The sequence below is a fragment of the Phacochoerus africanus genome, chromosome 12 (assembly GCF_016906955.1).
Source record: "Phacochoerus africanus isolate WHEZ1 chromosome 12, ROS_Pafr_v1, whole genome shotgun sequence".
Classification (NCBI taxonomy): Eukaryota; Metazoa; Chordata; class Mammalia; order Artiodactyla; family Suidae; genus Phacochoerus; species Phacochoerus africanus.
In genome coordinates, this window is record NC_062555.1 from 34,604,744 (window position 1) to 34,627,623 (window position 22,880).

Sequence of the window (22,880 nt, forward strand, 5' to 3'; positions counted from 1 at the left end):
TAAGGTTCTTGATTTTTAGGTTCGCTCTGCATCCATCTACCCTCATCCTTCTCTCCTTCCCTCCCTCCCCTCATCTGTTAAAAAACCACAGCCCTGGAATTTCCCGTAGTCTGAGTGGTCCTGGTTGTGGATTCATGGGTCGGTGTAGTGTGTTCTTTCCTTCATATTTCCTAAAGGACGCCAGCTGGTAGCCAGAGGGGATCCGTGAATTCAGCCATTCCTGTTTCATTGGTAAACTGAAAAATTTTATGACTGGACAAGTCAGGGGTATGGTCCACATAGCACAGGCAGGGCAAATGCTTCTTCCTTTTTATTTAACCTGTTTTCACAATAAGGAATTGCTTCCTCTCATCCTCTGAAGGTGACCACTTAAAAAATACATTTATACTCTGAAGGGTTTGAACCTCTTTGTTGGGTCTCCATTGTGTGTATTGTCCTTTTTGATGCTCTCATTGTCCCATCTTCTTTGGCCGGTGGGGTCTTCGCCACTTTCTGTCTGAGCCCTCGGGTCTTTTGTCTCCTGGCCCGGTCCTGCCTGGCCACTGCTTCCACTCCACACAAGTCTTTTTCTGCAGCTGGGAAGGACCAGAAAGGAGCACTGGCGGGCTGGTGTCAGAAGCTCACGGCCTCCACCAGCTCCTTTGTCTTTACCGGGGACACTGGTCGCCTGCTGTGGGAGTAGCCACACTCTCCAGCTTCCAGTTGCAGGTCTCCTGTTGGCCCAGGCACTTTCTGGTGTACACCTGTTGGCTCTTAGGGCTTCTGTGTTCTCAGATCCATCAGATGCTCCATTGCTTCCCCTCGATATTCTTTCCAGGTGCTGCAAGCATCTGGGTAGCTGTCCACAGTTTGCTTTTAACAGCTTGGGTTTTGTGGTCTGCAGGACTTGTCATCTCGCTTCTTTGTACATGTTCTCCAGTTTTTGAGTTGTTACATGAGTTGCTTTGTCTAGGGACTCTGAGGAGATTCAAAAATGACACCACTGCTTCCCCCATCTCTCCAGAATCCTCTCTTGTCATCTTTTGCATGCACATCTCTTATTTCATTGGACTTGTTTCAGGTATTCCGGTGCAGGGCTCCAATTTTCTTTTTCCGAAGGTCTTTCCCGCTGCCCCAACACCATTTCAGATCACCATCTAAAGTCAGTGATTGGAGGAGTTCCATTGTGGCGCAGTGGTTAACAAACCCAACTAGGAACCATGAGGTTGTGAGTTCGATCCCTGGCCTTGCTCAGTGGGTTAAGGATCCGGCCTTGCTGTGAGCTGTGGTGTAGGTAGCAGATGTGGCTTGGATCCTGCATTGCTGTGGCTGTGGTGAAGGCCGGCAGCTACAGCTCCGATTAGACCCCCTAGCCTGGGAACCTCCATGTGCCGCAGGTGTGGCCCTAGAAAAGGCAAAAACAAACAGAAACAAACAAAGTCAGTGATTGGAGGTGCTCCCATCGTCGAACACCAGTGTACCTGGTTCTGAGTTTTGGATTTTCTATTTCTGTTCCATTGGTTTCTCTCTTGATTCGCAGTGTATCACATTATTCTAACAGGCTTTTTTTTTTTAAAGTTTCTGACAAGTCTAGTTAATTCTTCTGGAAAATCCCAGCCAACATCACTTTGAAGACTTCTGTCCATTTTGATTCCTTCTTCAAATCAGATTAGAAGCATATTAGATCTTTTCCTTCTGTTCATGTCTCTTACCCTCTTCTCTGTGTTTTGCACTTGTTTTTCTTTTTTTTTTGTCTTTTCAGGGCTGCACCCACAGCTTATGGAAGTTCCTAGGCTAGGCGTCGAATTGGAGCTCTAGCTGCTGGCCTTCATCACAGCCACAGCAACACCAGATCCCAGCCACATCTGTGACCTACACCATAGCTCTCGGCAACGCCATGTCCTTAACCCACTGAGCAAGGCCAGGGATCAAACCTGCATCCTCATGGATGCTGGTCAGATTCGTTTCCGCTGAGCTATGACGGGAATGCCCATGTCTTGCATTTCTGGTCTGTGTTGATAATAATTTCCTCAAAACATCTTCCAGTTCAAAAATGTTTTCTTCATGGAGCTCCCTGGTGGTCTGGTGGTTATGATTTGGCAGTTTCCTTGCTGCAGCCAGGCTCAATGCCTGGTCTGGAAGCTGAGATCCCCCATTAGGGTTTTGGCACGCTAGAGCCAAAAAAACCCCACAGCACCTTGTATGTGTACTTGCTATGTGCCAGGCACTGCTCTTCAGAAATGTAGATTCTTTTGCTCCACTCACTGAACCAAAAAGTTTGCCTTCAGCTGTGTCTTATCTGTTTATTCTTTCTTTTTTGGCTGCATTTGCAGCATGTAGAAGTTCCAAGGCCAGGGATCAAATCTGAGCTGCAGCTGCGACCAATACCACAGCTATGGCAACCCTGGATCCTTAACTTCTGCACCACAGCAGGAGCTGCTGTTCTTTATTTTTAATTTTTCTTTTCTAAATGGTTTGGAAGGTTTAGAAATGAAAAATATGGACCCATATTTCTTGCTCTATGGACGTTGTTCCTTGCTCATGTTTTCAAACATCTGTTGTTTCTCCAGCTATATCAGAGTTGTTTCATACTCCATGTCTTCCAACAGCAGTATCTGAAAACTTTGTGGGTGTTTGTTTCTGTAGATTCTCATGATACTTTGTTTTCTTGTGTGTTTTGTGTTTCTAAACTGTGAGCTCCTACTTTGCTTGGAACTTTATTTGGGAGAGGTCTTTGAGGACCTAGTCACCGTTGTGTTGGACTTTAAGTTTGTTGGCCTCTGCCAGTCTCGAGGGTTCTGCAGCCTCAGACCCCTTTAACAAAGTGGATTGTCTTCTTCAGGGTTTTTTGGATCACATGGCAAATGTGAGTTCAAATTATATCCCTGCACAATCATCTCGTGTGGTTAAGAATCTCCCAGTCCACACACGGGCTTTCTTGCTGTCCTCATCTCATTGCAGGCTTCTTTCCTATTAGTGTTAGCCAGGGATAGAGCCCTTTGGGGTGTCAACTTTTACAGGCCTCCCCTTCTTGACGCCTCATCTTGAGGGGAGCTCTGGTCTTTAGGTCCTGTCCTCCGGTGGCTCTTGAAGCTGTGAAGGGAGAAGCCCGAAGTCTTCAGGCTTCAGCAGAAATCCTCAGGGCAGAAGCTTGATGCTTACTACCATCACGAGCGGTTTCTTTTGCATTTTAGGGCCAAACCCTCGGCATATGGAGATTCCCAGGCTAGGGGTGGAATCAGAGCTGCAGCTGCCAGCCTAAGTCACAGCCACAACCATGCCAGATCTGAGCCACATCTGTGACCTACACCACAGCTCACGACAATGCCAGATTCTTAACCCACTGAGCAAGGCCAGGGATCGAACCTGTGTCCTCATGGATCCTAGTCGGCTTCATAATCTGCTGAGCCACGATGGGAACTCTCTCCCTCGTTCTTTTCTAACTCCACTTCAGTTGAATCACCCTGCTTTATTTTTTCCAGGAATGGTTTCTTTCACTTCATTTCTGACCTCACAGATTCCTCCTTTTAATGTCATTCATAGGCAGTGCATTATAATGTTTTATTTTTTATTTTTTACTTTTCATTTTGAAATAATTTAGAATTAAAAAAAAAAACTAGTAAGAATTTCCATAAACCTTTTATCCAGGTTCCCCAAATGCTAACATCTTATGTAACCACAGTACAATGATCAAAACGAAGAAATTAATATTGATAGAATGCTATTATCAAAAGACATTATTCACATTTCTTGAATTGTCCAACTAATATGCCTTTTCTGGCCTAAGATCTAATTCAGGATCATACACTGCATTTATCATCATACCTTTTCTTTTTTTCTTCTTTGTAGGGCTGCACCTGCAGCATATGGAGGTTCCCAGGTTAGGGGTTGAATCGGAGCTATAGCTGCCGGCCTACGCCACAGCTCACGGTAATGGTGGATCCTTAACCCACTGAGTGAGGCCAGGGAGCAAACCTGCATCCTCATGGATGCTGGTGAGGTTCCTTAACTGCTGAGCCATGACGGGACCTCCCTATAAGCTCTTTTAAGAAATTTTTAAGTTGAAGAAATGTCATGTCATAAAGATAGTTTAAGACTCTGCTTGCTCCAAGGAAATTAGAAGAGGCATCAGCTCTGACTTTCTAAGAACTTTAATAAGACTATACATTTAAGGCAATCATTTATTTAATAAATAACCATTTAAAGTGCAGTAGTTGTAAATGAGAACCTTGTTTTTAGGTTTTATTTTTAACATGCCTTTTTATTCCATGTGTGTCAAAGATAGAGTAAGAAGGGTGGAAGCCACAGACAGGCGTCTGCTCTGTAAAGGAAGAGCTTTGGGGTCACAAAAGCTGACTAAGCTATGATCTGCTTTAGGGGGCAGTATGCTTCCTGCTGGAGGTGCACTGACAGAGATTCGCCACCACAAGCATCCTGATCATATCAAAAATTCTGAGAGTACATTTCACTGTCTGGTTTATAGGACATTCTTTCACTATTTGTAATAACCGAGTTTTTAGGTGTTTTGGCTTTGCTTATGGTACCTTATTGGCTGTACATGTGGACTCTTGCTGCCTTGTCCTCAAGTAGGAATGAGATTCCACATCATAGGTTACTGTGGGAAGCAGTCCTCTTTATGACAGTTTCTGGACAATTATTTCAGATGGGGCCTGCTGGCGCTGGTTCCTCAAAATGTTTAATACTAGAATGCTGTTTTTTTCTTTCCTTTTTCAGTTCTTGATGCTGAACATCAGAAAGGAGACATGATGAATTTACTTGATCAACGTGCAAAGAGGAATCACACACTCTGAATCAAACTGGAATCATATACTTTTGTGTCAGAATTGAAGAGATCACCACAAAATATTCACGAGGGATTGAATACTGTGAAATTAAAATATCTGAAGATGATTATTGTGGAGCTTTAGTATGTATTTACTATGTAGGAAAATGAGATTGTCTTTTGAGTTTTGGGGCTACTTTTGAAGTGTCTACATTAAGATGTCAGAATTGTTGAGATTTGTTGGGTAAGAGGTCTTTCATGAGAAGATCAGCACCAAAACTAGGACACAGCTTGTCTTTCAAGTGAGGCAACAGTAGGATTCTTACTGTGGAACGTGAAACTTCTCAGAAGAGGGGCTTGAAGAGCTGCTTCTCCTCAGCTCCGTCGTGCTGTGCCGAGTGACTGGGACCAGCCCGTCCTCTGTTCTCCCGTCTGCACTGAATGATTTTTGGTTTATCCTCCTGTGCTCACTTCTGGTTCTGACAGTCAGCGGCCTGGAGCACTGACTATTAACTCAAACATCACTGGCAACGGTGTTGAACAAGTCTAGACGCAAAGGTGTTTTGTGCAAGGATTTTTAAAAAAAGACTACTCATGTAGTAAGCCTGTTATTAATGTACAAAATTCTTTTAAGTGACTTGTAACTTGAATACTTGTGATCTATACTTGGTCTGCTTAGTATGTGTGGGCCAAGCAGAATCTTCTGTAATAAGTCCTTAAGCAGAGCCAGGTGAGGGTGAGACATTGGACACAGCAGGGGCCACAGTGGAGCTGACCCTGAGCCCTGAGGCAGAGCAGTGAGGCGGGCGCACACTGTGGGGAGGCTTTGTTATGGACAAACTGCTGGCTTTACTACTAGGAGAAAGGAAGAGTAAGTTGATGAATATATACAGCATTACTGATTTGGAAAGCTTAGAAAGTCAAAAGGCAATAATTCTGTCAGTTTTTGTCATTTCGCTTGTGTGGTAAAAAGGACTGTCATAAAACTGATTTAAAAAAAATCAAAAGTTAATTTGAAAATGACTATAGTTAAAATTCACATTGATAACAGCATCAGCTTTCACTTAACATTTCAGGTGGATGGGCTTTTGCAGTTCCATGGTGGCCCGGTGGTTAAGGATCCAGCATTGTGACGGCTGTGGTATAGACTCAATCCCTGGTCTGCGTTTCTCTGAGCCTTGGGTGTGGCTTTTTGCTGGGGCTTGTGAATGACAGACAAAGCCAAAGTTGGGACTTTTAGTCTCTCCAAAGGGTAAGTGGGTGGCAATACTTACTAAAATGCAGTTTTGAGTCACAGGATTGGAGATGCAGGGACCTGGGGTCATGTGCTATAACCCCGTTGTTTACAGAGAAGAAACTGGGGCCCAGAGAACTTAGGAAGCTTCTCCAGGCAAGCCAGCACGTACCCAGCTGTGGACTCCTGGCAGCCCCTGTAGGCAGGACCTGGTTTGCATTCAGGTTAAAATCTCCAACTTGAATGTTGTGTGATATTGTACCTAATCACCAATATTAAACTTTCCACCCAGAAAAGGCAACTCAAGAGGTATGAAGTTTGCTTTATAAGAGATTTCTCTAAGTCCCTGTCCAGCATCCCTTTGTGTCTTAGTCTAAGGGTTGATACTCTCTCCTGCTTAGCCTTTGGCATTCATCTCCTGTTTGCTCACTGTGCCCAGAGTTGCTGAGAAATGAAACACTTTTTAATAGTTCAGTTTTTGAAACTGCTTTCACTTTCCCCTTCACCCCCATGGGAAACCTGAAGAATCAACTTTTAAACTGGTGTTTGCCTTATTAATTAAACCTTTTGTGGAATGAGATGGGATGTCAGTATAAATAAAAAGTCATCCTGATTTCATCTTCCTGTACAGAAAGGCCATTTGCTCAGGGGGTGTGCACCCTGGGCTCTTTACCAGTCATGCTTTATTACCACTGGCTTCCCTTGGGATCACAGGCACCTATGGCAAGGGAACAATTTAGAGGTGTCACAGTTATTTACAAAACAAAACAAAAACCTGTGCAACAAGCATCAAATAGATATCAAACCCCAACCTTGGTCTTTTGGGTTCATCCAAAATGAAATCAGCAGCGGTTCCAAATTTTTTTTTTTTGCTTTTTTTTAGGGTCTAAGGTTGGGCATATGGAGGTTCTCAGGCTAGTGACTGAATCGGGGCTGCAGCTGCTGGCCTACGCCACAGCCGCAGCAAAACCAGATCGAGCCACATCTGCAACGTACACCACAGCTCATGGCAACACCTGATCCTTAACCACTGAACAAGGCCAGGGGTCAAACCCGTGTCCTCATGGATACTAGTTGGGTTCGTTACACTGAACCACAACCAGAACTCTGAGCTGTCCAGTTTTTAACAGGTATAAACTCTATTTGATTTATACTCTTAAATGGTATATAGACAGAAGTGATGACTCATTTGATCTTTTTTTCTGTAGGTAGGTCTGCAGATGAAGATTTCCCTAAGCAACTTTGGATTAGATTTCATGAATAATTTAATCTGCACAATATACTTTTGTGTGTTGGAATTTGAGAAATAAAACGTTACCTGTTAAGTCAGAATGCTGTCATTAAATAACTAGGTTGATAACTGGCGTAACTGTTCTAATGGGTAATAGGTGGTTATTTATTCAGTAGAACTTTGGAATGGAAGAGAACTGTGATTTCAGGGTCCTTTAAAGTCCAGGGAAATTGGTATATTCCCACTGTGTATTTCAGCCTAAAAGATTATTATAAATAATAAATCAGTTTATAGGACACTCAATTAACATCTAATATTTGTCTTTGAAATGAGTTTTCAGAATACATATTTAAAAGTTTCCATTAACTGTGGATTAACATTTTTTCCACAATTTATAATCTGAAAATGTTCATTAGTGTTACGAAGTTGGGGAAGACTCAACTTGTGTATGTTTGGGTATTATTTCTCAGCTCAGAGGGCAACACTTTTTTTTTTTTATAAAATGGCCACACCTGGGAGTTCCCGTCGTGGCGCAGCGCAGTGGTTAATGAATCCGACTAGGAACCATGAGGTTGCGGGTTCGGTCCCTGGCCTTGCTCAGTGGGTTAACGATCCTGCGTTGCCGTGAGCTGTGGTGTAGGTTGCAGACGTGGCTCGGATCCTGCGTTGCTGTGGCTCTGGCGTAGGCCAGTGGCTACAGCTTCGATTCAACCCCTAGCCTGGGAACCTCCATATGCCACAGCAGCGGCCCAAGAAATAGCAAAAAAGACCAAAAAAGACCAAAAAAAAAAAAAGCCACACCTGTGGCATATGGAGGTTCCCAGGCTAGAGGTCTAACTGGAGCTGCAGCTGCCAGCCCACACCAGATCCTTGCCACGTCTGTGACCTACACCACGGCCTGTGGCAATGCTGGTTCCTTAACCCACTGAGCAGGGCCAGAGATCAAACCTGCATCCTCATGGAGACTTCCGTCAGGTCCCTAACCCGCTGAGCTACAATGGGAACTCCTGCACTTCAAGTGTACTAAGCCACTGTTCTTAATAACAAGTCTGTACAATCCTGGTAATGTGTACACTGAAGGATTACTCAAAGTGGAAGTAGGTATCTTCCCACGCACTTAAAATTTCTATCCTTGTTTGGTGTGCCTGTGAAACATCTCTAGGGTAGTTATGTGACTTGAAACACTCACCTATAAATTATATATAATATAAAGCTCAGCTAATGACCCTTCTATAAACCAAGACCCTAACCACCTGAGACAAATGCTTTTTTTTTTTTTTTTTTTAAATCCTTAATGCCTTAGAATAAATGACTTGTTCTAAAGTAGAATAAAAATCCCGAGTTGAGGGAATTCCTGTTGTGGCTCAGCAGGTTAAGAACCTGACCAGGATCCACGAGGATGCGGGTTCGATCCCTGGCCTTACTCAGTGGATTAAGGACCTGGTGTTGCTGTGAGCTGCTGTGTAGGTTGCAGATGCTGCTGTGGCTGTGGTGCAGGCAAGCAGCTGCAGCTCCGATTCAACTCCAGCCTGGGAACTTCTGTGTGTCACAGGTGTGGCCCTAAAAAACAAAAAAAATCCTGAGTCAAGTGAATGGGCCACACCTTGCTTCATACACCTACAGAGATTCTAATACTGTGAGGGGTGATTGGTAAATATTTTGACTATTCAAAGTCCAAATAAATGATGATGACTGATCAGAGATGTCATCCTACATAACCTAATTTTCCACGTAACTGAAATTTTGCCTTTTAGAACTTTTATAAACAGATTTAGATGAATACATATTTACAAAGAATGTTAATAAATACATGGGAATTAGGATGTAAACTCAAGGCTTAAGAGGTAAGCCAGATTCTCTGTGGAAGAGCTCCTTATATTAGAGGTTGCCTTTTTTTTTTTTTAAATGATTTAGTATCATTTAAAAGAGTTGTTTTGTGATCTTAACTGATAGTTTTTTTCTCCTGTAAAGGACAATCTTGGTATAGCAACATCCTTGGCTCTGGGTTTTGAAGATGGGTTCATTCAAAAGTTATTCTAGAACTCAGCAGATGACATATCTGTGAATGAAAACAAAGCATCACACTTTAAGCTTGGCTTAAGGTTTGAATTCTAAACAGAAGGTTGCAGGTACTGCATCTTTATCTTTGCAGTCATTTAGAAATTCAGAGGTTTGCATAATAACTTTGTGATCCTCCAACGAATAGAATGCAATTTAGCAGAGGCCTAGAGAACAGACTATTACCAGGGACTGTATAGGTGGACTAGTCCAGTATCTTCAGTCATTTCAACCCTTCAAAAGAAAAAATTTTAAACACCTTTGGCAACTGCAGGATAATGAAAATATTTAATCATTCCAAATTGTATTTTATGGTTCCTTACTGCAAAAGCAACCAGTTCTAGTTCCCTACTCTTCTTGGAGCTGGAACAAGCTCTAAGCACAAGATTGATTTGTAAATATCTGACAAGTGAGTTTCATCAGCTGAAGCAAACTGTTTAGGGGCAGAGCTACCAAACTCCAACTTGCCACCCCCAAGTTCCTACTTCCAAATTCCTCTGCACTCCTGGTGTCTTGTGTTCTAACCATGAAGTGTCTGTACCCTTTTTTTTGGAGGGGGGGTGCGCCTGTGGCATATGGAGGTTCCCAGGCTAGTGGTCAAATCAGAGCTGTAGCTAGCTGCTAGCCTATGCCATAGCCATGCCAGATCCACGCCATGTTGGTGACCTACACCACAGCTCCTGGCAACGTCAGATCCTTAACCCACTGAGAGAGGCCAGGGGTCGAACCTGCACCCTCATGGATACTAGTCAGATTCGTATCTGCTGCACCACAACAGGAACTCCTAAGTGTCTCTACTTTTAAAGACTGCCTTCCTACTGCCCTACAGGCCTTGTTTTGACTACACTCTTCTGTTTTTTCCCCAGCTCTCTCCAGGATGTCTTCTACATTTTTTTTTTTTTAAAAGATCCACATCCCATTAACTGAGCAGGAGCTGGAAAGATGAAGCCCTTTTTCTCAAGTTATAGGTATATTTAAGATACCATGACACACAAAATCACATTCACCATATAATTTAGTCTCCCCATATAGCTTAGTGGTCCCCTCAAAATCACTTTTAAATGTATTTTCCTAAAATCCCATGTGAGCATTTAATCCCTTGATTTCAAACTTTTTAGATCATTTGAATTACTCAAATGTTGAGTAAACACCTTCAGTTCTTACCATGTATCAAGAAAGTGCTATTGTTTTTCATCTCCAGTAGTGCATTTTTTGTCAAGAAATTTATTAACCTTTACAAACACTATTTTCACTCATTCATAAAAAATGATTTATGATTAAATCTGTAATAAAACCATATAACGTTCATCAATGCATTCAATAAGACCAGTTTCATCCATGGAACATAATAAACCACTTTAAAACAGCAGTTTTCATTCATGTCATATAAGGCTGTCAAATTAAAAGTATTCCTTATAATGGGTTGTTATCCAAGAACTTTCACTTCACTTATGTGGTAAGACTGATGACAGATCATCTAAGAGTAGAATCTGATTGCAGATTCCACCCCTTTGGTGGCCTTTTCAGTCTTTCTCAAACAAGTTTCACAACAGGAAAATATTTGTGAGCAGAGAAATCAAATTCAGGCGGAACCTGCAAAGAAAGTCAATTAATGTATCTTAACACATTCAGACAGTAAAGACTTAGAGTTTCTCATGTTTTTAAAGACAAGACAGCACAAAAGAGATTTAAAAAAATGGTTTAATGACAAAAAGGAACTAACCTGGAGGGGGAATAATGGTTAGCTTATCTCTGGATTTATGAAGAGCATTAGCAAACATGCTAACCAGAAGTTTTTTATCTTCAGAGTAGTTAACAAAGGAAAATATACTTAAATTACAGGAAAAGGTTATGGGCCAGCAATGTTTTTTTTTCTTTTTTTTTTAAGTTTCCAGGGTCACTGATACTCCTGAGCAATGAAATGAGTCACTGGTAAAGCAGAGCAAGAGATAAAGAAAAGCAATGGGAGTGAACAAATAAGAGGTTTGTATATATAATGGGCAAATGCTACCAAAAATGCCTCAGTGCTCAGAATGTTGAAACAGTGCTAATGATGTAATATTACCAAGGAAAGCTTACAGAATCTTCCATCTCTTGAGCCGTTAAAGCACTGAAGCATTCACTTTTCTAAAGGCAGATGACTTTTTACAAACCTCTCCCATAATTCGTTTTTACACATTTTCTGTTATTGCCTCAAGTCATTCAGTAATTTATGTGGAAGGGCAGACTTTAGAGACTTTTTTTTTTTTTTTGTCTTTTTAGGGCCGCACCCTGGCATGTTAGTTCCCAGGCTAGGGGTTGCACTGGAGCTACAGCCGCTGGCCTACGCCACGGCCACAGCAATGTGGGATCCAAGCTGCGTCTGTGACCTACACCACAGCTCACGGCAACACTGGATCCTTAGCCCACTGAGCGAGGCCAGGGATCAAACCTGTGTCCTCACTGGTACTAGTCAGATTCATTTCTGCTGAGCCACAACAGGAACTCTGACTTTAGAGAAAAAAAAATCTGTATGTTTCAAGGCCAAATGGTAATAAGGTCTAATTTATTTCCGAATCTCTTTTAGAATATTTTTTACGGGTGTTTTGACTTTTTGTAACACTGACACATCTTAATGGGGAAAAAAGTGAAGTTTTACAGTAATTTAAGACCATTTATTTTCTCTATAGCATCCTTACCTTAGATTCCTTCTTGTGTCCTCCTGCCAGCAACTTCATAACCACAAAGTTGGGTTTGGCAACCTTTAAAATTCTACTGACCTAAACAATGAGCAACATTAAGCTATGAAAACATAACATTCACAGTCAAAAATATCTCGATTTATAGATACTTAACAGGAACTTGGCACAATGTAGGTGCTGATTTTTTTTTAAAATAAAGGCAATTTAAAAACAGGAACACCATAATACATCTTTTAGTAACACAGAATTCTATTTTAGTCAACTCTGAAAACTTGAAAGGGCCAGTGTTATCTTGCTTTCATTAAAACAAAAGATCATTAAGATTCAGAGACAAAGTCCTGCAGAGACAGTACAATCTAGTCTACAGTAGGGCATAGCCTCTGGTGTTAGGCTGTTTTCAAATTCCAGCTTTGCCACCTACTCGTTATGAAACCTCTGGAAGTTTTCTAATTTCTCTGTTCCTCAGTTTCTTCACCTGTAAAAATGGGGATAATATTACCTATCCTACAAATATTTGCTGTGAGGATTAACTAAGTTATAGATATTATGACCTAGCAGGGAGTTACGTGTCTGTTAACTTATTTCTGACAACCATTTGTCTAAAAGGCTTTGCCTGAACACGTGAATAACAATGGGATGGAACACTGCATTCTTGTTAAGCGGGGGTAACTGGCAAGTTGAAGAAAAGTTCTGACCTCTCTTGACACATCACTGCAAGTTCAGGAGCTGCTCCTCCTTGGCTGCAGATGGCACACCCACTTACCCAGAGGACCACTCCATCTGGGCTTCCATAAGCCATACCCAAAACTGAGCTCCCACCCTTCCCAGCCCTGAGGTCTTCCCCATACAATTCAGTCCACCCAGATGGTGCTGAGGCCAAAACCCCAAAACCATCCTTGACTCCTCTTTTTCTCTCACCCACATCCAAGCTATTAGTCAATCCAACTGGCTAGACCTTCACATGCATAGAGAACGCAATCACTTCTGATCTACCGGTGGCACTGTCTTTTTCAGCTATGGCCTCTAACTGGCTCCCCTGCTTCCGCCTTGGTCCCACCAGTCTATTTTCAGCACAGTGGCCAAAGTGACCCTTTAGAACAAAAATCATATCTGGTCATACCTCTGCTCAACTCTCCAACCGCTCACCCCCTTGTTCGGTCCAGTTGGCTATCCTTGGCTGTCCTTCCAATATGCCAGGCACACGCCTGCACCTTTACACATGCGATTCCTGTGCCTAGAAGGCTCCAGCCCTGGATGGCCACATGACCTGCTGCTTCACTTTCTTCCAGGATTTGCTCAGAGGCCAACTTATTTAAACATGTCCAATCCCCTCCACCTCCCCATCTCCTGCAGCATTCGGAATCCCTACTCCCCGTTTGATTTTTCTTCATGGTCCTTATGGTCTTCTAATAGACTATTATAATTTACTTATTTATTTACTATTTGCCTCCTCTGCCCCCAGGAGGGCCTGGATTAGTTTTTTTTTTTTTTTTTTTTTCTCCTGCTGGAAACTAACAGAGTGCTTAGGACATAGTAGGTACTCAACAGTATTTGCTGAATTATTGTTTCTCTCCTATCCCTGTTCGCTAAGGCACTCAGCAGCCCTCCCCATAAGGAAACACTGTTTTTAATTCTCATGGATCTTTCCAGAGGTGCGTTGCATAATACTCTCCCACACACACATGGTCTTCCTTGGCCCCTCTTTACTGAAATGGCAGCATACTATACATACTGTTTCTAAACTTCTTATATCTAAAGAACATTACGTTAGAGTTTATAAATCTCTCCCATGTCCTTTTTAGGGCTGCAGAATATTCCACTGCATGATGAATCATCAATCTTGTAACAGTTCCTCTGAAGGACATTAAAGTTTCATTTTTTTTTTTACTATTACAAATCCTACTGTAATAAATACTCTTGGGTATACATCACTACCCATAAATGTACATGGGTCTATGAGATAAATCCCAAGAAGCAGAACTGCTGGGCCTAAGGGGTTGTGACTTTTGACAAATATTGCTAAAATGCCCTTCCATGGAGGCTGTACAAAGATCTACTCCCCAAAATGGTCTCTGTGTACAGGTAACACACATATACAGAATAAATCCATTTCAATAAAATTAGCTATATAGTAAATTATGAAACAAAGGCTGAAACTTAGTATTTTATATTTTTTAAGTTTTAAGCTCTGTAGAATGATAGTCAAAATAGTCTTCAAAGATAACAGCCTTTATTTTAAATGGTCAAGTGGAAAAAGTTTTCTATTGCCTGTGATAATTAACTAGACCATTTTTTTTTTTTTTTTGCTATTTCTTGGGCCGCTCCTGCGGCATATGGAGATTCCCAGGCTAGGGGTCAAATCAGAGCTGCAGCCACCGGCCTACACCAGAGCCACAGCAATGCAAGATCCGAGCCGCGTCTGTGACCTACACCACAGCTCACGGCAACGCCGGATCATTAACCCACTGAGCAAGGCCAGGGACTGAACCCGCAACCTCATGGTTCCTAGTCAGATTCGTTAACCACTGCGCCACGATGGGAACTCCCCAGACCATTTTTTAAGATTTAAGATTTATGTTACTATATCTTAATACAGTTATTATAGATTAAAATGTAAAAATTTTTCTTTTAATTTTTTGGGCTGCAGCATATGGAAGCTCCTACGCCAGGGATCGAATCAGAGCTGTAGCTGCCGGTCTACACCACTGCCACAGCAATGCAGGATCCTAGCCGTGTCTGCAACCTACACCTATAGCTCATAGCTATAGCTCACAGCTGGATCCTTAACCCACTGAGAGGGGCCAGGGATTGAACCCACATCCTCATCGATACCAGTCGGGTTTGTTACCACTGAGCCACAAGAAGAACTCCAAAATTAAAAATTTTAATGTTAACATTTCTGAGCTATAGCACAATCAATCTTATTCCTATCCTTTTTGCTTACTTTATGGTTGTAAAACTTAATTTTTCTTTACACTGATTTCTAAATTTACACAAAGCAGATATTTACATCACTTCTTTCTTCTTTTTTTGTCTTTTTAGGGCTGTACCTGCACCACATGGAGGTTCCCAGGCTAGAAGTTGAAATGGAGCTGTGGCTGCCGGCCTACACCACAGCCACAGCAGTGTCAGATCCGAGCCATGTCTGCGACCTACACCAGAGCTCACGGCAATGCTGGATCCTTAACCCACTGAGCAAGGCCAGGGATCGAACCCATATCCTTATAGACACTAGTCGGGTTTGTTACCACTAGGCCACAATGGGAACTCCTTTACATCACTTCTTTCATCAAGTAATAATTTTAGTCTGACAAGGTTAGGTTAGCAAAGTTATTTGAAATCCTTGGCAGAAACATGACAGAACTCATTTATATATACCATAATATTCATTTTTATAATTAAACTGTCATCTAGCAGTACGATACATATTTCCTACTGAGTTTCTCCTCTGGAATTACTGTGCCTGCAGTCTTACCTCATGGTCCGGGTTTGGGATATTTTCCAGTATCATTTTTGCCTGCTGAAAGTGCTTACTAGCTGCCACATATAGTTCTGGAGACTGCGGAGGAGGGCTGTATTTATTGAGGTCAGACATTTCCTAAAAAAGAAATACTATCATTCAAAACATGTTTAATAGGAAAAAATTCTAAAATACCTTTTTAATTAAAGAATTCTACATTACTGTCCATTCACACATGGACACCACAGCAAAAACTCAGAATGTCCCTATTTTTTCCTATTCAGTTCTCAGCCTTCATTATATCACATGGATGTTAATGTGACAAGTAATCCAAAAAAGCCAAATGTCTTTCATACTATTTAAAAGTGCTATTTTATGGGACTTCCCGTTGTGGTGCATCAGAAATGAATCTGACCAGCAACCATGAGGTTGTGGGTTTGATCCCTGGCCTTGCTCAGTGGGTTAAGGATCCGGCGCTGCCGTGAGCTGTGGTGTAGGTCACAGACGCGGTTCGGATCTGGTGTTGCTGTGGCTGTGGTGTAGGCTGGCAGCTGCAGCTCCAATTCGACCCCTAGCCTGGGAACTTCCATATACTATGGGTGGGGCCTAAAAAAGCAAAAAAAATAAAATAACAAAGGCTGCTGTTTTTGTTTTTTTTTTTTAAATAAACAAAACTGCTATTTTATAACCATATCTCACTGGTCCAATAACAGCCTGCCCTACCTATTTTAACAAAGCAATTAGGTACTAACAGCACATCTCCAAGAAGCTCCAATACTAAATACTGTACAATTATTTTAAGGTGCAGATTCACCTTGAACTGCAGATAGTGCACTGGTGGTGGTGTCATCACACTGTTAAATGGGGCAAACCTGTGCTCATATCGAACTTGTTCACTATCGAGCTCAAACTTGGGTTTTCGTACTTTGCCATCCATGTCAAATGCTACCATGGTCTACAGGAAGAAAAGAGAGAGGGAAAAATGATGACCGATGTGAAAATGTGGACATCCTCATTAACAGGATACATTACTAATTTTCCCAGTGAAATTATACCTCCTGCGCATTCTTCTGCCCTGCCTAATGCTTTTATGATAGCTCTGAAACCTTCAAGCGAAAGCTTCTGAAGAAAAAGTAGCATGTAATTCTTATAAGAAACACATTGTTCCTGTTTTTCAAACAGAAGTCCATGCTCTGTTTTATGTATTTTAATATAAGTGGCTTCAAATCATTTACTGAACTGCCAAGCACAACTTAAGGGTTACTCACTACACCTCTTGAAAATGCCCGCTTTGCTTAAGCCATTCATTGTGGAGCTTACCACCCTTCCTAATACACTTCTAAAAAGTCCAAATGCCCTCTCTTCCAAGAAACCTTTCTTAATCTTCCATCAGAAGGAAACTCTTCTTTATTACCTGTGCCATATATATGTCACCTGGCCTGTCATTAAGCAGGCACTTGAAATAAGGATCACATCTGATTAGACTTGGTATCTATCCTGCAATGTACTCAGACAAGATACCTGACATATGACGAGGGTTCAATATTTGTTAAACAAATTGATGAAAACCAGTAGACTTTGTGAAGAAGGGTAATTTTCAAGCAGCCAGTTACTAAAAACAAAGGTGAAATGAGAACCTGGAAAAACCACAGAGGAGTTTAGCTATGTAGTTAAAAAACAACTTACTTTAAACATCCCGGCACACATGTTCTGATATGCCTGGCTCATGGTGATTTCTCGGCTCAATGGGCGAACTGTAATTAGAAAGAAAACCATCCAAACTCTTTCCCTCCTCTTGCATTACTGCAGAAAAAATGTACTTTTAAAAAACACTTCTATTGTGTTTTACTAAATTAAAACTTCAGTTTGTTTCCACAGGATAAACTTTAAGGCCAAAATCTGCAAGTAATAAACTAGAGCAGAAAGGCTAATTGTGTTCCTCAAACAGCTAATACCATAGGTTTTAGTATAAATTAATTGTAATTTGTTCTGAAGTCACAATACAGAGACAACTTCTTATATAGGAAAGTCATGGATATATTCATTTAATGACTCACCCATGTCTGAAATCTGAAGGGAAGGCAAAGCACTATTTTGAAACCATTGCAGCCTATCTGTACCCTCCCCATGAGTGGTTAAAAGGGGAATCCCTTGGAAAGACTGCCTTCTCCTCACAGTCCTTAGACAGCATGCCAAGGTGCTCTGCGATCATCTAATCTGTGCTGACTGTAACAGCGCAACTCCTGATCTACTTTCAGAGCTGTCAACCTTCTGTCAAAAGAATATCCTGCTGTCTTGTTCCTTTATCTTTTTCCAAGTGGCCACTTCTTGTGCTAAGGTCCTTTGACACGTGAAATAGCAAAGACGTAAAAGAACACAAGGAAAGGAACCAGTATTAGTTTGTACCACTAATACTGTGACTCAGTCTCTACCCTTATACCTTCTGAAGATGGATGAAATTAAGATGCATAGGTAGGCTATCTAATCACTCTCAAAACTGAAGTGCACTGCAATGTTACTTATTTTTTTAAGTTTAAAAATAATTCACAGCACCTTTCTTCTTTTTCTTTGTCTTTTTACTACTACGGCCTTTCTGCTGCTCTTCCATTATCCTTTCCTCTGCCATCTGAGAGCCATCGGCACGACTTAATGTTGACATCAGCCACGCATATAGGAATTCAGAGAGATACCTAAATGGGAAGAAAATGTTAGTTAATGGCAGATGTCTAAATGAGAGAGTTTGGTCAACACATGTACTGGTACTAATAAAGAGTTATTTTTAATAATGCTTTAGAAGTTGTGTTCTGTTTTTTGGCTACCCCATGGCATGTGGAAGTTCTTGGGCTAGGGACTGAACCCACACCACAGCAGCGACCTGAACCACTCCAGTGGCAACACTGGATACTTAACCCGCTAAGCACACAGGAACCCTTTAAAAGTTGTTTTTCAAAATCAAGATTATTCAATAACTGATAAATTCCATCTTACAGTAAATGAGCATTACAAATGGTTAATTTTCCCTTTCTTATTGCCAAATATGTTGCCATAAAATATGGAAAATGTGTTTGACCTCCTACACTAATATGAATTTTACAACTTTTCAAAAGATTTCTTGTGGGGGTGGAGGGGCAAATTAGGGGATTAACAGATACAAACTACTATATATAAAATAGATAAGCAATAAGGATTTACTGTAGAGCACAGGATATTACACTCATCTTGTAATAACTTAGAATACAATTTGCAAAAGTACTGAATCATGCTGTATACCTGAAACTAATACAATACTGTAAATCAACTATACTTCAATATAAGAAAGATTTCTTGGTAATTATATACATATTTGTAAATCAAATGAATGCCCATTAAATTCTTTCTAATCTATCAGGTCACATTTCACCTGAACCTATTAAGTAAATATCTTATTTTCTTATTAATTATAAAAGCAAATACAGAAAAAATTATATGCATTAGCAGAACATTTCTAAGAAATTAAAAACATGCAAGCTTAAAATTTACTTTCTTCAGTAAGAAATGTGAAACAGATTATTCCACCGGATACTAAATTTTCCTAAGTTAAAATTAACAAACAATACTTTCTCTTAAGCCAGAAAAGCAGTTTAAATCTAGGATATGAATATATATTCTTTAAATAAAGGACCACTACTACATTAAATGAAAATCAAAAATTTATGAGAAATTTTATAATGATCAGGTTTGAGTGTATGATGCCTATTCCCCAAATTTTCAAATAGCTGTAAGGCAGATTATAAAATTAAAAAATACAAAAAAAGAACATCTTAAAGCAAGACAAAAATAAATGAAATGCTAACACCTGGAAGACTTCAGATACTGCATTTCAAAGCTAAACCAAGCACTACACTTCCTGGCAGCTAAAGCAAACCAGGAATGTACATATTTTTATTTGATTCTAAAGGTATATAAATTTTATATGGAGAGAATAACTCTTAGCAATGAATTTAAGAAAAGCTTTTATTATAGTACTTAGGACACATCACATTACAAAATGAGAGTCTGTAACCTATCTCACCTCAGTGAGAAGATTTCTAGTGAGAACTGAAGCTACCTTCTACTTTTTAACATCTGACCCAGGGACAGATGAGTAAGGGGACAGCTGGCACCATTCAGGCTTTTCCTTTCAAATGTCAGTGAGCTTTTAATTAAGTGCTTAATCACAATTAATACACGATTATATCTAAGGTGAGCAGAGTGCTAATATTCTATACCAGTTCTCAACTGTGATCGCAGGAACAGTAGTAGTATCACCAGGGAACTATTAGAAATGCAAATGAGGAGTTCCCGTCGTGGCACAGTGGTTAACGAATCCGACTAGGAACCATGAGGTTGCGGGTTCGGTCCCTGCCCTTGCTCAGTGGGTTAACGATCCGGCGTTGCCATGAGCTGTGGTGTAGGTTGCAGACACGGCTCGGATCCCATGTTGCTGTGGCTCTGGCGTAGGCCGGTGGCTACAGCTCCGATTCAACCCCTAGCCTGGGAATCTCCATATGCCTCGGGAGCAGCCCAAGAAATAGCAACAACAACAACAAAAAAAGAAAAAAAGACAAAAAAAAAAAAAAGAAATGCAAATGATTGGGTGGATCCCACACAAGACCTTCAAAACTAGGAACTCCAGGAACAGAACCCAGGATTAATGTGCCTTCCAAGTGATTATGATGCATGTTAAAGTTTAAAAATCACTGTGTTCTACTGATTTTAAAAGAGTTCATGTTCAAGAACAACATCTATCTTGTGAAAATGTTGGAGCCCAACCTGTAATTTTGAAACTAAGCAGCAGTTAAAACTAACATGAAAGTAGACCACAAGCGGAGTTCCCGTCGTGGCTCAGTGGGTAACGAATCTGACTAGGAACCATGAGGTTTCGGGTGCCATCCCTGGCCTTGCTCAGTGGGTTAAGGATCCAGCGTTGCTGTGAGCTGTGGTGTAGGTTGCAGTCTCGGCTCGGATCTGGTGTTGCTGTGGCTCTGGCGTAGGCCCGCAGCAACAGCTCTGATTAGACCCCTAGTCTGGGACCCTCCATATACCGCAGGAGCGGCCCAAGAAATGGCAAAAAAGCCAAAAAAAAAAAAAAAAGTAGACCACAAGGGTACTTATGAGCAGAACTAAAATTTCTTTTGTTAACAAGAAATGAAGTATACAGGTGAATATCCAATATTTATCTGAACATCATTCATTTGCTAATTTTTTGTGCCAAAGAACATATGAAAATTATATTTTGAGAAATCAAGAGCACAAAAGCTTCCAGTTAGTGCCTCAAAACACAAAACTTGAGCATGTTCCCCTATAAAAGGACTCGTTTGAAGAGGAGTGTCTAGTTTGAATTAACAATAATAAAAAAATCCCAAGTAGCTATAACAATACCTGTTGGTAAAAGTTGTTATTTATACAAATATAGAGGATATATAAAATAACATTATTCTCACATAACTATAGTTGATGCTCTGATTCAATTTTCATAACCAAAAATTACCTGTTAAGAGTTCTGGCAGCCATGATAACAAAAGCATGTTAGCTACCATGGAAAACAGTACAGAGGGTCCTTAAAAAAACTAAAAACAGAGTTGCCACACAATCCAGCAATTCCACTCCTGGGTATATATCCAGAGAAAATCACAATTAAACATACATGCACCCCAATGTTCACTGCCGAACTATTTAAAGTAGCTATGGACGCAACCTAAACGTCCATCGACTGAGAAATGGATAAAGAAGATGTGGTGTGTATGTATATACACAGTAGAATACTAGCCATAAAAAAAGAATAAACTAGGAGTTCCTTGGTGGCTCAATGGCACTGTCACTGCTGTGGCTCTGATTATAGCTCCCTGGCCCAGAGAGCTATAATCCCTGGCCAGGAACTTCTGCATGCTTTGGGCACAGCACTCTCCCCCCCTCCAAAAAAAAAGAATGAAATAATGCGACTTGCAGTAACACAGATGGACCTAGAGTGATGCTATGGACCTAGTATGGTCCTAGATGGACCTGGTATGATAATATACTAAGTGAAGAAAGTCAGAGAAAAACAAATATCATGTAATGTTGATTATATGTGAAATCTTAGGAAAAAAAGACAAATGAACTTATATACAAAAGAGAAATAGAAAATAAACTTTCAGTTATTAGCAAATGGGAAAAGGCTAGGAGAGGGATAAATTAGGAATTTGGGATTAACAAATACATATTACCATACATACAATAGAAAAACAATAATGTCCTATACAGCAGTATACTCAATATTTTGTAATAACCTATAAGGGAAAAGAATCTGAAAAAAGAGTAATATATATATGTATTTATATGCATATAAATCACTGAATCATTTTGCTATACATGTGAAACTAATACAACACTGTAAATCAACTATACGTCAGTTAAAAAAAAGAACAACAAAACAACCATGTTAACAGTGTGGAAAATACTTTCCTTCCTCCGTAACAGTGACTCCAGGGAATATATAATAAATTAATTTAAATGAGTTAGAAAGATGAAGTATATAAATACCTAATATACTAAACTTAGTTGTTTGTAATGGGCAACAATAGATCATTATTATTTTAAAATCATCACTACACTTTGCTAGACTAAGAAAAAGATGCAAAATAACTGGATTCATTAGCTCTCAATTTTCTTATTTTCTTTCTGTGACAGCTTTTTCATGCCTAAAATATTCTCAAGCATCCTCTTACTAAGTTAATTTATTTCATCTCCAAGTGAAAGCAGAAAACTACTCTGCTGAAGCTATCTTTTATCAACTCCTTCAAAGCTCCTGAGACAAATCTTCAGGGCCACAGTTTGCAACAATTATACTCCCAATGATAATTTTAGCCATAATCTCTTCTCAAACAAAAGATGTGGTTCAACTTTTGAACTGTGGAGTTCCTGTTGTGTCTCAGCAGGTTATGAACCCAACTAGTATCCATAAGGAGGTGGGTTCAATCCCTGGCCTGGCTCAGTGGGTTAAGTAAAGATCTGGTGTTGCCGTGAGCTATGGTGTGAGTTGCAGACATGGCTTGGATACCGTGTTGTAGCATAAACTGGCAGCTGCAGCTCTGATTCAACCCCTTGCCTGGGAATTTCCATATGCCGCAGCTGTGGCCCTAAAAAGAAAAAAAAGAAAAAAAATTCTCTTGAACTTTAATTCAGTTAAGTACATTCCACAGCTACCACCTAAGCATCACTGACATCAGAGCAAAACGTATGTTTATTTTTTTCTTTGGAAACAGATTAAAGCTCTCCAGTTAATCCATCTACTTTGAAGCCATTTTCATTGGTAATTTTTAAACAAATATTCATATGGCTAGGAAAAATATGACACTTTAGATGTTCAAAATGATCTAGCTCTAATTTTCTATATTTTTCAATTGTTCCACAACTAAAGTTCAAATACACTAAATAAACAACTGCCTTAGGAGTTC

General features: G+C 40.4%; 2 protein-coding genes across 6 annotated transcripts in view; one reads left to right on the forward strand and one right to left on the reverse strand.

Annotated features, from left to right (window-relative positions):
* Nucleotides 1-6,614, forward strand: part of GOLM1 (golgi membrane protein 1) — a 98,019-nt gene extending 91,405 nt beyond the window's left edge. For all 3 annotated transcript variants that reach the window (XM_047754604.1, XM_047754603.1, XM_047754605.1), the window contains exon 10: nt 4,714-6,614. In XM_047754604.1, the coding sequence (XP_047610560.1) occupies nt 4,714-4,790 (77 nt within the window). In that variant the 3' untranslated portion in view covers nt 4,791-6,614. The remainder of the gene's footprint in view (nt 1-4,713) is intronic.
* A 3,877-nt stretch (nt 6,615-10,491) lies between these two features.
* The window catches only part of NAA35 (N-alpha-acetyltransferase 35, NatC auxiliary subunit), a 101,523-nt gene continuing 89,134 nt past the window's right edge, over nt 10,492-22,880 (reverse strand). For all 3 annotated transcript variants that reach the window (XM_047754798.1, XM_047754797.1, XM_047754796.1), the window contains exons 18-23: nt 17,980-18,116; nt 17,113-17,180; nt 16,241-16,381; nt 15,442-15,564; nt 11,964-12,044; nt 10,492-10,878 (exon numbers count right to left, since the gene is read on the reverse strand). In XM_047754798.1, the coding sequence (XP_047610754.1) occupies nt 10,819-10,878; nt 11,964-12,044; nt 15,442-15,564; nt 16,241-16,381; nt 17,113-17,180; nt 17,980-18,116 (610 nt within the window). In that variant the 3' untranslated portion in view covers nt 10,492-10,818. The remainder of the gene's footprint in view (nt 10,879-11,963; nt 12,045-15,441; nt 15,565-16,240; nt 16,382-17,112; nt 17,181-17,979; nt 18,117-22,880) is intronic.